The sequence below is a fragment of the Chrysochloris asiatica genome, unplaced genomic scaffold, assembly GCF_000296735.1.
Source record: "Chrysochloris asiatica unplaced genomic scaffold, ChrAsi1.0 scaffold00004, whole genome shotgun sequence".
Classification (NCBI taxonomy): Eukaryota; Metazoa; Chordata; class Mammalia; order Afrosoricida; family Chrysochloridae; genus Chrysochloris; species Chrysochloris asiatica.
In genome coordinates, this window is record NW_006408522.1 from 19,086,424 (window position 1) to 19,100,926 (window position 14,503).

The 14,503-nt window shown below is 38.0% G+C and overlaps 1 protein-coding gene across 1 annotated transcript in view; it reads left to right on the forward strand.

Annotated features, from left to right (window-relative positions):
- WDR72 (WD repeat domain 72) overlaps positions 1 to 14,503 on the forward strand; it is a 300,638-nt gene that overhangs the window by 151,622 nt on the left and 134,513 nt on the right. The window contains exons 15-17 of the mRNA XM_006831859.1: positions 859 to 1,676; positions 5,750 to 5,841; positions 11,807 to 11,886. Coding sequence (XP_006831922.1) covers positions 859 to 1,676; positions 5,750 to 5,841; positions 11,807 to 11,886 — 990 coding nt within the window. The remainder of the gene's footprint in view (positions 1 to 858; positions 1,677 to 5,749; positions 5,842 to 11,806; positions 11,887 to 14,503) is intronic.

A 14,503-nucleotide genomic window follows, 5' to 3' on the forward strand; every position in this document is an offset into this window, starting at 1 on the left:
ATTTGTTGTTGTTGCTAAGTGCCGTCGAGTCGGTTCCGACCCATAGCGACCCTGTACAGGGTTTCCGAGGCTGTAAATATTTACGGGAGCAGAACGCCTCATCTTTCTCCCGCGGAGCGGCTGGTAGTTTCGAACTGCTGGCCTTAAGGTTCGCAGCCCGATTGGTAACCACTACGCTACCAGAGCTTATATATATATATACACAGAACAAATGCAAGTCCACTAGGTGGGTTCCTTGCCCTGGCTTTTTAAAAAGCAATTTGCTACTGATTAGCATTTAGGTTACTTCCAAGTATTTAAAGCTAGCACAGTTAAAATACTTTCTAAGTTCTTACAAGAGTCCTGGTGTAGCACTGTAGGATAAGCAGCACTGGACCACAAGGTCAGTTTGAATCCCATGGTTGGTGGTTCAAACTCACCAGTCACTCCTCAGACACCCTATACAGAGTTGCTATGAGTTGGAACAAAAGCAACATGTTCTTGTAAGTGTTCTGCTTTCCCCTAATGTCAAACTTATTTTTTCTTGCTCTATGTCTTAAGAGTTTTATAATTGAAACATGTGAGAGTTTATATCAAAGGATATTAATCTGATGGCATCTATGTTTAGATGTCTAACTTGTGGATTATGAAATAAAAATAAAGATGGAATTTTAGGAAGAAAAAGTTTTCAGTGAATGTTAGAATGTAGAATGTTTAATTCAGAATTAGTGTTTTTAAAGATAAGACCAAAAATTGAAAGTAACTCTATTGTTATTTAATTGTTTCCTCTTGTTTTGCTTTAATATCATGGAAATTCTTAAGAAATACTTTTAAAGATATACACAAAATTTGACACTCATATATTTTAATTCCCCTCAGGTTGCTGATGCCAAGTGTTTCTCGGGGCCTTTCAGTGTCTTACCTGTGAAGACTAAGTGGAGTAGCATTGGCTTTCATATTCTCTTATTTGATCTGGAAAACCTCGTTGAACTTCTGCTCCCAACACCTATCTGTGATGGTGACTCTTCAAATTCATTCTATGGTAGTGAGATCCTGAGAAGAGCCAAGAGCACAGTTGAGAAGAAGACATTGACACTGAAAAGAAATAAAACTGCATGTAGTCCTCTCTCAGGGGAGACAGAAGTCAGGCCTGTTATTGAAAACCCAGTCCAAGAAGATAATGCCATTAAGTTCACAGAAGAAAATGATGGCATTAAAAGGCATAAGAAAATGAAGAGTTCCAAAAATATGCACCCTAAGTCATCAAGAAAAGTTGATACTAACATTATGATAGACACAGCTAAATTGCTCCTGTCTTGCCTTTTGCCATGGGGATTGGATAAAGAATTAGATAATCTTTGCATTAAGCATCTCAATATTTTAAAGCTTCAGGGGCCTGTTTCTTTGGGATTTGCTTCAAATGAAGATCACTTCTCATTAAAGTTGCCAGGTTGGGATTTATGTAATGATGATTTGAAGAAAGACTATACACGAGTCAATTTATTTTCCAGGAAAGTTTTGGATCTGTCAAATAAATACACAGCTGCTCTTCCAAACCAAGGTGGAACATCAAGAGGGCTAGAAAATAATTGTGACTCCTTGCAAGAGTCAAACACTATAGTTTATTTATTGAACAGACTGTTTTTAGTTCATAAATTAGTTAACATGCCTTTAGAATTGGCCTCTGGAACTGACAGGTAAGAGATTTTGACAATTCATATTTGGAACGTTAAAAAAAGTATCATTATTTGTTGTAGTCAGCTCTTTGGTTGGTCAGCTGGCTTAACTGATTGCCTACCTGTCTGCCTAGCTATCTGATTTCCTTCCTTCCTTTCTTCTTCCCAGTGTTGAGTAAATGTACAGTAAGTCCTTTAGTTCAAAGCATATTTAAGAAAATCGTCTTTTCAGTTTTTAGGGATTAGAAGATAATTGGGCAATACATTATTTAAGATTTATTCATTCAGCCAGTATTCATTCTTTTATGTGTGCCAGGAAAGTAATAGTGTTGGATGACGAATGACCAAATCAATCTCTTTGTTTTGTCTTTATTCTCTCCTTCTCTCTCTCTGCTATCCACAAACAAATCCTTGAAATCCATTGTATTTGCTGTGAATCAGAGAGGAACACAGAACATTTAAGTGAATGTCTATGCTAGCATATTTTGCATATTTGGAAAAGGAAAAATTTGACAAAATTCATACCTCAAATCGTACCATTTGTTTGTTACTTTGGCATTCTACAATAAAAGAGCTCATGTAGTAATTCATTCACAGAAAATAATCATTTAGCAATCATAATAGCTGTGAGTTTTGCTTAATATCTACTTATCACTGTGTAAGGAACTCTGGGGATGCTGTAGCATTGGACTACTAATCTCAAAGTTCGCAGTTCATACCCAGCAGCCTCTCCACAGGAAAAAGATGAGGCTTTCTGCTCATCCCATAAAGATTCACAGCCTCAGAAACCCTATACAGTGTCACTATGAGGCACAATCGACTCGATGGCAGTGAGTTTGGATTTTTACATTTAGTCACTGTGTAAGTCCTTTACATATGATTCATTTAACATGCACAGAAAAGCTAGGATATAGATACCATAATTTTGTTCCTTATATAAAAGATTATGGAGTCCTGGTGTGGTGCTGGACTGTTCACAACAAGGTTGGTGGTTCAAATCTACCAGCTACTCCTTAGAAACCCTATGCAGGGTTGCTATGAATCAGAACCATCTTGATGACACTTAACAATAGAATAATATATTGAGGCTCATGGAAACTGTCAATCCCAAGGTTATTCAACTGCTGACAGGCTTACTCAGATCTGAGTACCCATCTAATTCCAGAACCTGACTAGTTGCTGATCTCTTCTCTCTTATTGTTCTTCCATTGCTAAATTTTGATGCAGTTTGTTATAGTAAAATGCTGCAAGATTGAATCCAATTCAGTAAGAATTTACTGAATTTCTCCTATGTCCTTAGTACTAAATAGTCTATAGAGGAAAAAAGAATTTATTATTTGAGGTAGGAATTCATTCAAATGATACTTATTCCCATGAAATAAGTAGAAGACATTGAAATAAAGTAAGAGAATATGAAATGACATTTGGGATATAGATAAATAGGCTAGATGGTCAGAGTTAAGATAGCAATCATGTGAGATGAAAATTGTTAGTAGAGAGACTATTTGAACTGCCTGTTATAGTGTGGCAGATGGCTATTGATATTTCTGTTCTTGGATAAGAGTTCAGTTCAACAAATATCTGTGCCAGGGATTCAATAGTGGATAAGAGTTTCTGTCCTCAGCAAACCTGGTTGAAAGTCTAAATGGACTACAGGCATACCTCCCTTTGGCATACCTCCCTTTATTGTGCTTTGCTTTATTTTATTTTAAAGATACTTCATTTTTACAAATTGAAAGTTTTGGGCAACCTGTGTGATACAAGTCTATTGGTACCAACAGCATGCTTTTGTGTTACTTCATGTTTTTGTGTTACTGCAAAAACCATGTGAGGACCGTGCCTGACTTCCCTTGGTTTCACAAGGGGGAAAGAGAATCAAACTAAAAATCAGTACCAGGCTGGTTCCTAGGAAGTGGAGGTCAGACATGCCAACACCCTACAACCTTCTTTATCCAATTCTGACACCAGCCATGCCTCCCACAGCACTCTCTGAGTCACATCTGGGTTTTACAATCCATTGCAATGGCCACATGGAACTCGTAACAATACTCAAGATTACAGGGTTTATTAGGGGAGCGAACGGGGTACAATTCAGGATCAAAAACAACTTAGGATGCATCAGTTCTCCAGTTAGGAATGTGTCTTCTCTGCCGTACTGCAGACATGCATCACTCTTGTCTTTGGCTTCTTAGCTGTGTGGCCCCTTAGCCTCTGTCCCAGTCCATGGGCTTAAAGCCCATAACTGCTCTATCTCTCCATGTCACCACCTCTGCATTAGCTTCTGCCTTCACCTCTGCTGTCGTCGTTTTCCTAGGTAGAGATTTCACAATCCACTCATGTTTTGCCTTCTTGATGGTCCAGGGATCTTCTGTCTCTGTTTCTGAGATGGCTCCTTTTAACTTAGCTGGAGGACAAAACTAACCAATCCCAGCCTTAGAGTCCTGTAGACCTTATTTGCATGGTCCCAAGCAAACAATCGGTGGAAATTAAGAAGACTTGGAATAGAAAAGCCACATCAAGCAAATTCAAGGCACCACAGTGATAATTTAGTAATTCCCACATTTCAAACTTTTTTCATAATGTCATTATACACTTACTATAGTATAGTGTAAATATAATTGTATATGCAGTAAGGAGCTCTGGTAGCGTAGTGGTTACGAATCGGGCTGCGAACCTTAAGGTCAGCGGTTCGAAACTACCAGCCGCTCCGCGGGAGAAAGATGAGGCTTTCTACTCCCGTAAAGATTTACACCCTCGGAAACTCTGTACAGGGTCGCTATGGGTCGGACCCGACTCGATGGCACTTAACAACAACAACAACAATGCAGTTGGAAGCCACACAATTTGTGTGACTCATTTTACTGCACTGTTCACTGTATTGCATTCATAGTCTGGGAACAAAACCACACTATCTCCAAGGCATGCCTATTTATAGGATTCAGTGCCATTGTTCTGAGCTATGAGAAAAGAGAGCTTGGCAAATTTTGTGACTTATATACTTAATTTTCTATTATTTTAAAATGTCTAGCTGTTTGTTTTTTGCAGTTTCAGAAAGACTTCCTTCCTCACCTGGCATGGGTTTTCACTTTTCTATCACTAAGAAAATGACATAATACCCAAAGTCTGGTGAAAAAATTCACATTAGCCTAGATCGTGAAGACCTAAGTTTGAATCCTAGTGTTGTTGTTTAACGCACTGTGTGACTTTGGGCTAACTGTTAGCTCCTTCAACCATACTTTCAGCACTTACAATATGAGGTGGCTGAAATATATGTTCACTAAGATTACTTCAAGAAGCTCTGGTAGCATAGTGGTTACAAACTGGGCTGTGAACCCCAAGGTCAGCAGTTCGAAACTACCAGCTGTTCTGCGGGAGAAAGATGAGACTTTCTGCTCCCGTAAAGATTTACAGCCTCGGAAACCCTGTACAGGGTTGCTATGAGTTGGAACCGACTCCATGGCACATAACCACCACATAACCACCACTACCAAGATTACTTCAAGTTCGTAAAAATTTGAGCTGCTAACAAATCACATGTGTTTCCCTAATCAGAATCCCACAAAATGGATGAGAGACTGCATGAGCCTTGCTGGTGAAAAAATTCAGGAGAATTTTGAGCAGATCTCAACATACTAGCATTCATAAGTATGTTGCATTAGTTAGAAGTCATCTACAGTAAAAAGGCACTGCTTGAAAATCATATCACAAAATAATTCTGGAAAACTAAAACTTCACAATTTGATGGAGATTTAAGATTCTAGGTGGGAGCAATGTGGATAAATAAGATCCAAAGGAGACATCATCGTTGCTGTTGTTAAGCACTGTTGAATCGGTTCCAACTCAAAGCCACTCTCTTTAGGGTTTCTGAGGAGTGACTGGTGGATTTGAACCACCACCTTGCAGTTCAAATCTACCTCGAGGTTTAATGCTTATCGTACGTACAGCACCATACCAGAAGATAGTACTAAAAAAAATCTGTTCAAATCATAAACGTGTTAAGGTGGTCACTTGCTCGTGCCTCTGGCTTTTTTTTTTTTTTCAAAGAAGTTTTTATACTTCTTTAATAACATTGTTTAAATCTTTTTTCTTAGCAGTTCTTTCAAAATGGATTCTGTTCACAATAAGGTGAAAAATCCTGGGAATGATATTTTGAATATTTCAAGCTTCTACGATTACTTACGAAATGGTAAGGAAGAGAGAGAGTTACAGGCACAGATATGATCCAATTGTCTTTCTCGTTTTATAGAACGTAAAATAAGTAGTCTTTCTCCAGTTGGCTCTCACTCTATAGTTTAGAATGATGAGTGTGTTTACTATTTGACTTAGTCTGGATTCATAGAATTATTCATTTATATTCTGCCTCGATTTAGATATTTATTAATAGTTTAATAGTAATATGACAGATACATCAAATGATCTTTGAAATGCCTTAAATCCAGAAATTTTCAGTAGAGGAAATGTTAGGATATCAAGGTAAGACCATCTGTTATTGATTGGAAAGTTTATAGCATCAAGATCTTTATATCAGGTAACTGATTATTAGAGAATTTTAGAACAATTTCAGAATGCTATATGGTGGTGCTTAAATATTTCGGAGTAAATATTTTGGTGTTTAGATTTTCTTTTAATGCCAAATGACTTATCCATCCTTATTTGCTCCTCTTAGTCTTCACGTAGGAGCTCTGATAGCATAGTGGGTTATGAGTTGGGCTGCTAACCACAAGGTCAGCAGTAAGAATCGATCTGCTGCTCCATGGGAAAAACTGAGGCTTTCTGCTGCTGTAAAGATTTACAGCCCAGAAAACCCCATACAAGGTCTCCATGAGTCAGAATCAACTCCACAGCACATAATCACCACAGTCTTCACTAGCTAAGTAATCAATGATTATATTCTTCCAGGTGCTCAGACCAAGGACTTTGGTGCCATTTTTTACTTTCTTTCATATCCCACAATCTTTTAATATTCATATTGGTTCTACTTTAGAACATATTAAAGAATCTGACTGATTCCCACACCCTGTAGGATCACTCCTGTGGTGTGGGCCACCATCACTGCCTGGATGACATTAGCCTCCTTCCTAATTACCTTTCTTGGCTCCTATACTCTGTTACCATCCAAGTAGCCAGAGTAATCTATTCAAAGTTAAATCACAACCATATATATTCTCCTGCTTAAAGCCTCCAGTGGTACCATAGCTACACTGTCCATTGGTCACTCTGATCTAAACATGGCAGGTAGGTTTTAGAGTCTTTGCACTGGTGGGTCCCGCTGCCTAAGATATCCAAATTGTTCATCCTAGTCTTGGTACCCTTTTCCCTTATCTATAAAGTCTTCCTCAAATGGCACTTTCAAATGAGGGTGTTTTCCCTCCGTTCTAATGCACCCTCACTTCTTTACTGTTGTTCTGTTCATCATAATCCCTATCACTGTCTGACATACTAGCTCTCATTTTTCATTTGTCATCTACCCCCCTGCCACTAATATATAAGCTCCATGATAGTTTGCTTGTTTTGTTTTGTTTTTTTGACAGTTTTATTTACTGTTTTCCTCAGTTTCTAGAACATTGCCTGGATGAATTTAGGTAAATATTTTCTGAATTAATGAGAAAGTGAATAAACTGATAAATTAGGTTAAAAGGTAATTTAAATCATTCTTCCCATTCTAGCTGCATATCCAATGGGATTGCACCAATGGTATGTGTGAACCTGTATAGTTTTGAGGTATGCATGGGTTGCCTGTCTTCTCCTTGTTGTTGTTATTAGATGCCATTGAGTCAATCCCAAATCACAGTAAGCCTTTGTGACAGAATAGAACTGTCCCATAGGGTTTTCTAGGTTGCAGTCTTCACAGGAGCCAAGTCCTCGATCCTTCTCCTTCAGAGCTTCTGGGTGAGTTCATCAAGTTTTCAGTTAATAGTGGGGTACTTAATCATTTGTACCACCCTGGCTTCTTGCCTTCTCCTGGTTGTTGTTGTTGTTAAGTGCCATCGAGTTAGTTCTCAGTCATATTGACCCTGTATAGGGTTACTGAGGAGCACCAACCTTACAGTTCAAACCAAACAGTTCCAATTGGCATTATCCTACAAGGTCGCTGAAGTCTTGGTGTGGTGCTGTAGGATACATATTGAAATGTCATCTTCAAGATTAGCAGTACAAACTCATCAGCGACTCCTTGAAAACCCTACACAGTGTTGCTTACCAACTAGAGTTGGTACCTACTAGATCACACTTCACAACAGTAATAACAAGAGAGTCTCTATGAATTGGAACCAAGTTGATCATACACAACAACATCCTTCTTTTCAGTAGTTCTGGTAGTCCAGTGGTTAAGAAGCAATCAGATGCTAACAAAAACATCAGTGGTTCAAATGCATGAATTGTTATGCAGAAGAAAGATGTGGGAGTGTGCATAAAGATTGCAGCTTTGGAAACCCTATGAAGCAATTCTATTTTGTCCTCCATGGTTGCTATGAGTTAGAATTAACTCAACGTCTTTAGGTTTGGGTATCCTTATTTTCAGTTTTGTTTTGCTTTTTAATACTCAAGAAATTTCCAAGCTTATGAATTGTTTCTTGTCTATTAATATCTCTGGGAAAGAGACTGGAACTTAAGGTTCGGCATAGTATTGCTGTAGAGACTGAGGGAATTGCTAACCAAGGAGACCCAGTTTTTCCTTTGACTTTCCCAACCAAAGCAACCTTGAGTAATTCTTGTCATTACTGAAAATCTTCCTGGTGTTTGGGATGACATTTATAGCACTTTAAATTCACTTAAACACTGAGATTTCTTTATTTCTTTTTTAACAATTGGAAGGTAGCAATATGAAAGGAAAAGAGGGATTTACTTCATAGTGATAATTTTATAAAGCCAAAGCCTGAGGAATAAAATAATACTCCATTATTTTATTATTTAGTGGTTATTTTAGTGCTTACTCTAAAAAATGGATAGGAACCTATAGGCACTTCTGTCAGCAGAATTGGGAACTGTAATATTGGAATACCTGGGATACTTTCTTTTAACCGCTCTCCCTGAAATTGCAATTCATTCTTTAATTTACTGGCATTGCTAAGAAACCTTGGTTCTCATTTCTATCTCATATTTTGGTCTCATATCCCATGATGCCAATAAGTAGTTACAGTTGAGACCAATATTTAGCTTTAGTGGTTGCATCACAAGGTCAACAAAATGAGAAAGGAAGGACAAAAAGAGATAAACATAATTGTCTCTGACCTGCTATACTCATGAGGAATTGGAAAAGAATGACTTAAAAATCAAAGATAATAGGTACCATCCAGTCAGTTCTGACTCATAGCAACCCATTGCACAATAGGATGAACCATTGCCAAGCCCTGCACCATCCTAACAATTGTTGTTATGTTTGAGTCCATTGCTGTTGCCACTGTGTCAATATGTCTCGTTGGTGGGGGCGGGGGTGGGGAAGTGGGCTTCATCTTTTGTGTTTCATGATACTCTTCTCTGAAAACTAGTCCCTCTTGGTAACATGTTCAAAATATGAGAGATGAAGTCTTGCCATTCTGACTTCTGAGGAGCATTTGGCTGTACTCCTTCCAACATTGTTGTTGTTATTAAGTGCCATCAAGTAGATTCCTACCCATAGCAATCCTGTATAGGGTTTCCGAGGATCAGCTGGTGAGCTTTAACTGCTAACCTTGCAGTTCAAATGACTTTGCAGTCAGGTGCATTAACCCACAGCGCCATACCATTCTGTCAGTCCATGGTACTTTTAATGTTCTTCTCCAACACCATAACTCAAATGCATTGATTCTTCCATGGTCTTCCTTATTCATTGTCCAACTTTCACATGCATATGAGGTGATTGAAAACACTATGGCTTGAGTCCAGAGCACCTTAGTCCTCAAACTGATATAATTGCTGTTGAACACTTTAAAGGGGTCTTTTGCAGCATATTTGCTTGCTGCCACATGTCGTTTTATGTATTGATTGCTGCTTCCATGAGTGTTGATTGATTGTGAATCTAAGCAAAACGAAGTCTTTGACAGCTACAATCTTTTTTTATTGGTCCGGTTGTGCAAATTTTTGTTTTCTTTACACTGAGGTACATACAATCCATACTGGATGTTGTAGTTTGATCTTCATCAGCATATACCAAGGAATAGCTTACAATCGCAGAGTCCTAGGTCCCCAGTGGAAGGGAGAGGGCCTTTCCTGCATGTCCATTATATTGGGAACAGGCCATATCCCCTAGGAAGCATCCCTTTAATTGATTGGCTGTTCATAGCCACTCATCATAAAGTTACTGTGCCAGGATTCGGTTTCATCACCATGGGAATAAGCACATCTCAACCGCTAACCCTCTGGAAATTCTGGCCTAGTCAAGCTGACACAGAACCTTAACCATGACATTATGTGATTTAATGAAAACCATATTGACTAATACTCAGATAGCTACATAGAACTTAAAACATGTATTACAATATCAATTTAAACATAAAAGTATAGTAACAACTTTCCAAGCAGCACAAGCCCTCACCATTCTTCCCTATCTCACTCCTAGCATCCACGTGGCACCTCAATACTACACTTAAGTCATCAGAAAACCTTAATTCATTGAATTTTCATTTGGATGAAAATAAGTCCATTTTCAATTAATAAAAAGGCATCTTTTAAGCGTTTTTTGATACAGGGGACAGCTGGACTCTTTGTGGATCAATTTAAATAGACCAAGCCCTAGTTTGCTCTCAAATTTTTATGCTGAGCATTAAGGCAAATAGAGAGGACATGCAAGGGGGCAAACTTAAAATAAGCACTATGTAAGCAAACAAAATGAGACAAATGAATACATCAGTGCTATACCTAGTGATCAGATTTGTGCGACTCGGTATAGACAAATCAAACTAAGTCTGTTATTAGTTACTCCATGTGAGAGGTAGGTTAGTGGCAGGATAGAAATTTAGGAACTATTACTATGAGGAAGGAATTATGAACACTGATGATCTATATTGGGTAGGGAATATTAGCCATGTCATTCAGTTGGCAAGAGACACAAAGATAAGTTCAAGGTATAAAGATTAATTTGTTCTGACATAAATATGTAATAAAATGGTTGAAAATCTATATAAATGCATGCATATTGATGGTTCTGAACTCTGGCTCTACATAAAATTTACCTGAAGAGCTTTTACAAAGTAACAATGTTTACCCCATCCCTACTTGCAGACTTTCACCATCAGAATCTCTGGAATATTAAATCTGACCATTAGTGTTTCATTTTACAATGAATACTTACAGAAGCAGCAGTCAAGAAATTAAATAATGTGTTGTATTAGGCAAATTTGCCTCAAAAGATCTCTTTAAAGTGTTAAAGAACAAAGAGGCCACTGAAGAAGGACTAAGGTCCGCCTAATCCAAGCCATGGCCACTAGCCTCATATGCATGCAAAAAGCTGGATAATAAATAAGGAAGACTAGAGAATCATTGATGCATTTGAATTATGGTGTTGACAAAGAATATAGAAAGTACCATGGACTGCCAGGAGAATAAAGAAATCTGTTTTGGAAGAAGTATGGCTAAGTTACTCTTGCTTTTTGTTGTTGTTTAAGTACCATCGAGTCAGTTTTGACTCATAGAGAATCTGTATAGAGTTTCTGAGGGAGGAGTGGTTGGAGATTTTGAACTACCCATTTTTCAGTTAGCAGCCCAGTGATTTCCAGAAGAACAAACAAATCTGTTGGGGGAAAAAATAAGGCCAGATACACTCCTTAGAAGTAACGATGAGGAGACTTTGTCTATGATACTTTGGATGAGTTGCCAGAAAGGACCAGTTTCTGGAGAAAGACATCATGCTTGGTAAAAAGGAAGGTCAACAAAAAAGAAAAAAAACGAGGAAGCCCCTCTCCCCACAACAAGATGGATCAACACAGTGGCAACAACAATGGGTTCAAGCATAGCAACTGTGAGGATGGCATAGGACTGGGCAGTGTTCCATTCTGTTGTAAACAGGGTCATTATGAGTTGGAACTGACTCTATTATACTGAACAACAGGTGATGCTTGTAAAGCAAACAAACAAAGGAAACTCCTTACCTAAATCTAATGTATATCAAGGCTTGAGGACCATTATATCCATATTGAATACTCTGAACATATAAAATGTGTTTTGCATTTTTTTAGGTAAGAATGAATCCCATGTACCTGTGGCTGATCTTCCATTTTTGAAGTTAATTTCCTGTTGGAGGGACCAGTCTGTGCAGGTATGATATGGTTTATATTCTTTGATGCTCTAGTACATTCACATACCCCTGTACCTTAGTGTTTACAGTGTTTACAGTTGTTCACACAAAGTGTCCTTGCATAGCATTTTGTTGGAAAGGCCTAAAACTGAGGCAGAGATGAGGAAAAAAGTGGAAAATACCACATGCAATGGTGTTCCAAGGGATTATAACAGAGGAAGCTGAAGGAGGGAGGTTCATGCTGCCATAGGTAACTGCAGTTTGAGGCAAAATTGTCTATTTGATTTAAATATATATCATGACATATTGGTACCTAGGTTTATGAATTTTAGTTATGTGTAATTTTGTCCTGAGAGTAGCTCATCTGTGAGTTGATTCGGAGTTGGTTTCTTCAATGACCAATTTAAAGGCTTCTCGTCTTTCCAGCTTCTTTGAGTCCTAAAAGCTTACTGGGTAGCCTTGTACATTGAACAATAAATGTCTATGCATTAATTAGATGAATGTGTATTAGAACTTGTTTAAACTTCATGAGTTTGATAAATTATCAGTGTTGTAAAATGAGAATAAAGACTCATGGTAGCACAGTAGGTTAAGTGCTGGGCTGCTAATGATAGGGTCAGCAGTTCAAAACCACCAACTGCTCCACAGAAGTAAAGTAAGGCAGTCTGCTTCTGTAAAGATTTACAGTCTTAGAAATCTCATGGAGCAGTGCTACTCTGTAAGGTCCTCTGAGGTCATGGTGAGTGTGAATCTTCTGGATGTCTGTGGGTAAGAGGACAATAGCAATAACTCCAATAACATTGTTATTTACAGGAGGGAAAAAGATAAACCATAACAAACTGTCTGTAGTGGTTGACATTGTGAAATCCAATACATAGGTAGCACCTGACTTAAAATGTATTTAAGCTTGTGACTGACCTTTTTGTTTTCTGTATATCGTATTGTTAGTAAACTGTACTATATGTAATATTGCAGTTTTTAATTTGCTAATGTCATCATTCTCAAATGTTCACTTAAAGATGTTTAATGTTCCAATTTACTTATCAAAACAGTGCTGTACAGCACGTTATGGCCTGGACTACAATGAATTCCGTGTCACTGTTGGGAGTTGTAATGGATAGAAAGTTGGACAACGTTCAACACAAATGACATAAACAATTGCCATTTGAGTGAACATTGTACGCATATACTAGAGCTGTTACAACTCCAACTTCATTGCTATGACCCTGGCACTGGCTTCATTGTAGACCAGACTTACAGCGTATCTATTTCAGCATTTTGTATCATAAGAAGCATCAGTTGTTCTTTTGAAATGAAATATTCAATGTATAGCAAAATCAACTTGCAAGGAAGTTGTTGGAATGGAACCCCAGCATAACTCAGGGATGGAGCATTGTGTGGCATTGTGGGTTAATGCACTGGACTGCATAGTCAGTTAGAACCATGAGGTCAGCAGCTCAAGCTTACCAGCCACTCTTTAGAAGCCCTATACAGAATCACTATGGGTCAGAACTGACTCGATGGCTCTTAGCAACAGCAACATAACTCAGGGATAACCTATATACAAGTAGAAAGGGTTTGGGCATTTGTTTCCATGGTCTACATGTTCCTAATGAGACCCTGTATGACACAAATTGTTAATATACAATGCTACTAGCTGAATGGTTGGAACTTTGAACCTACTCTGAGGGACCTCAAAAGGTCTGGTTATCTACTTCCAAAACACCTATGGAGCACAGTTCTATCTGATACACCTGGGATTGCCATGGGTCAGAATTGACTTGATGGTAAATGGTAATCAGTATAAATTCATATATATATGTTTAAAAGAGGAACCATTTATCTTTGGATGGGGAGTCATGCTGAGCATTGATTTCATACTGAATCTAAAGTGCATAGTTAAAAGTTTATTTCCAAATTGGACGTGAGCCATTTGTATTCGCTTGTGTGTACTTTGGCTCTGAGTATCTTGTTCCTTATGGTTAATATGTTTTTTATTGCTGTTTGAGCTCCTTCTCTTGTTTTTCAATAATACATATATTGATTATCCATGTAATATGTATTCGTTGTGAAAAAGATGTCAAAAAATCCAGAATCTGACAGTTAAAAAGTATGAAGTTATAGAACATAAATTAATAATTAAAAATGCTAAGTGGAATTGTATTAATCCTTATATATTTTAAAGAACAAATGATGATCCAAGTTATACTAGGTTATTTTATCTAGTGAGATAGCAGACATTTTAAATCAGAATTGTGGGCATTCCTCGGAGATGATAACCATCCCAGTGAGAGGTAGGCATGAGCCAATGAGGGCAGAAGGCCACACTGCCCCTTCCCTGGAATATACCACAGTCTGGACATGCTGTGGACCTAAACATATCCAGTACACATCTTCATTTACAGATATGGACAAAGGCAAGTTCTTCACAGTATTCTTTTATTGAATGCTATCATCCTAACTTCTCTCAGTATCACAGAGCTTTTGGTTTATTTGTGAGGACATGAAGTCCTAGAGAAGGAACTTGAGTTCTCAAAGGTCATATTTGTATTAACTCAGGCCTTCTCATTTCTTATCCAGAGCTCTTCCGACCTCACTGGTTTTCTACCACATCGTCCATGCTTAGAAACATTGCTGT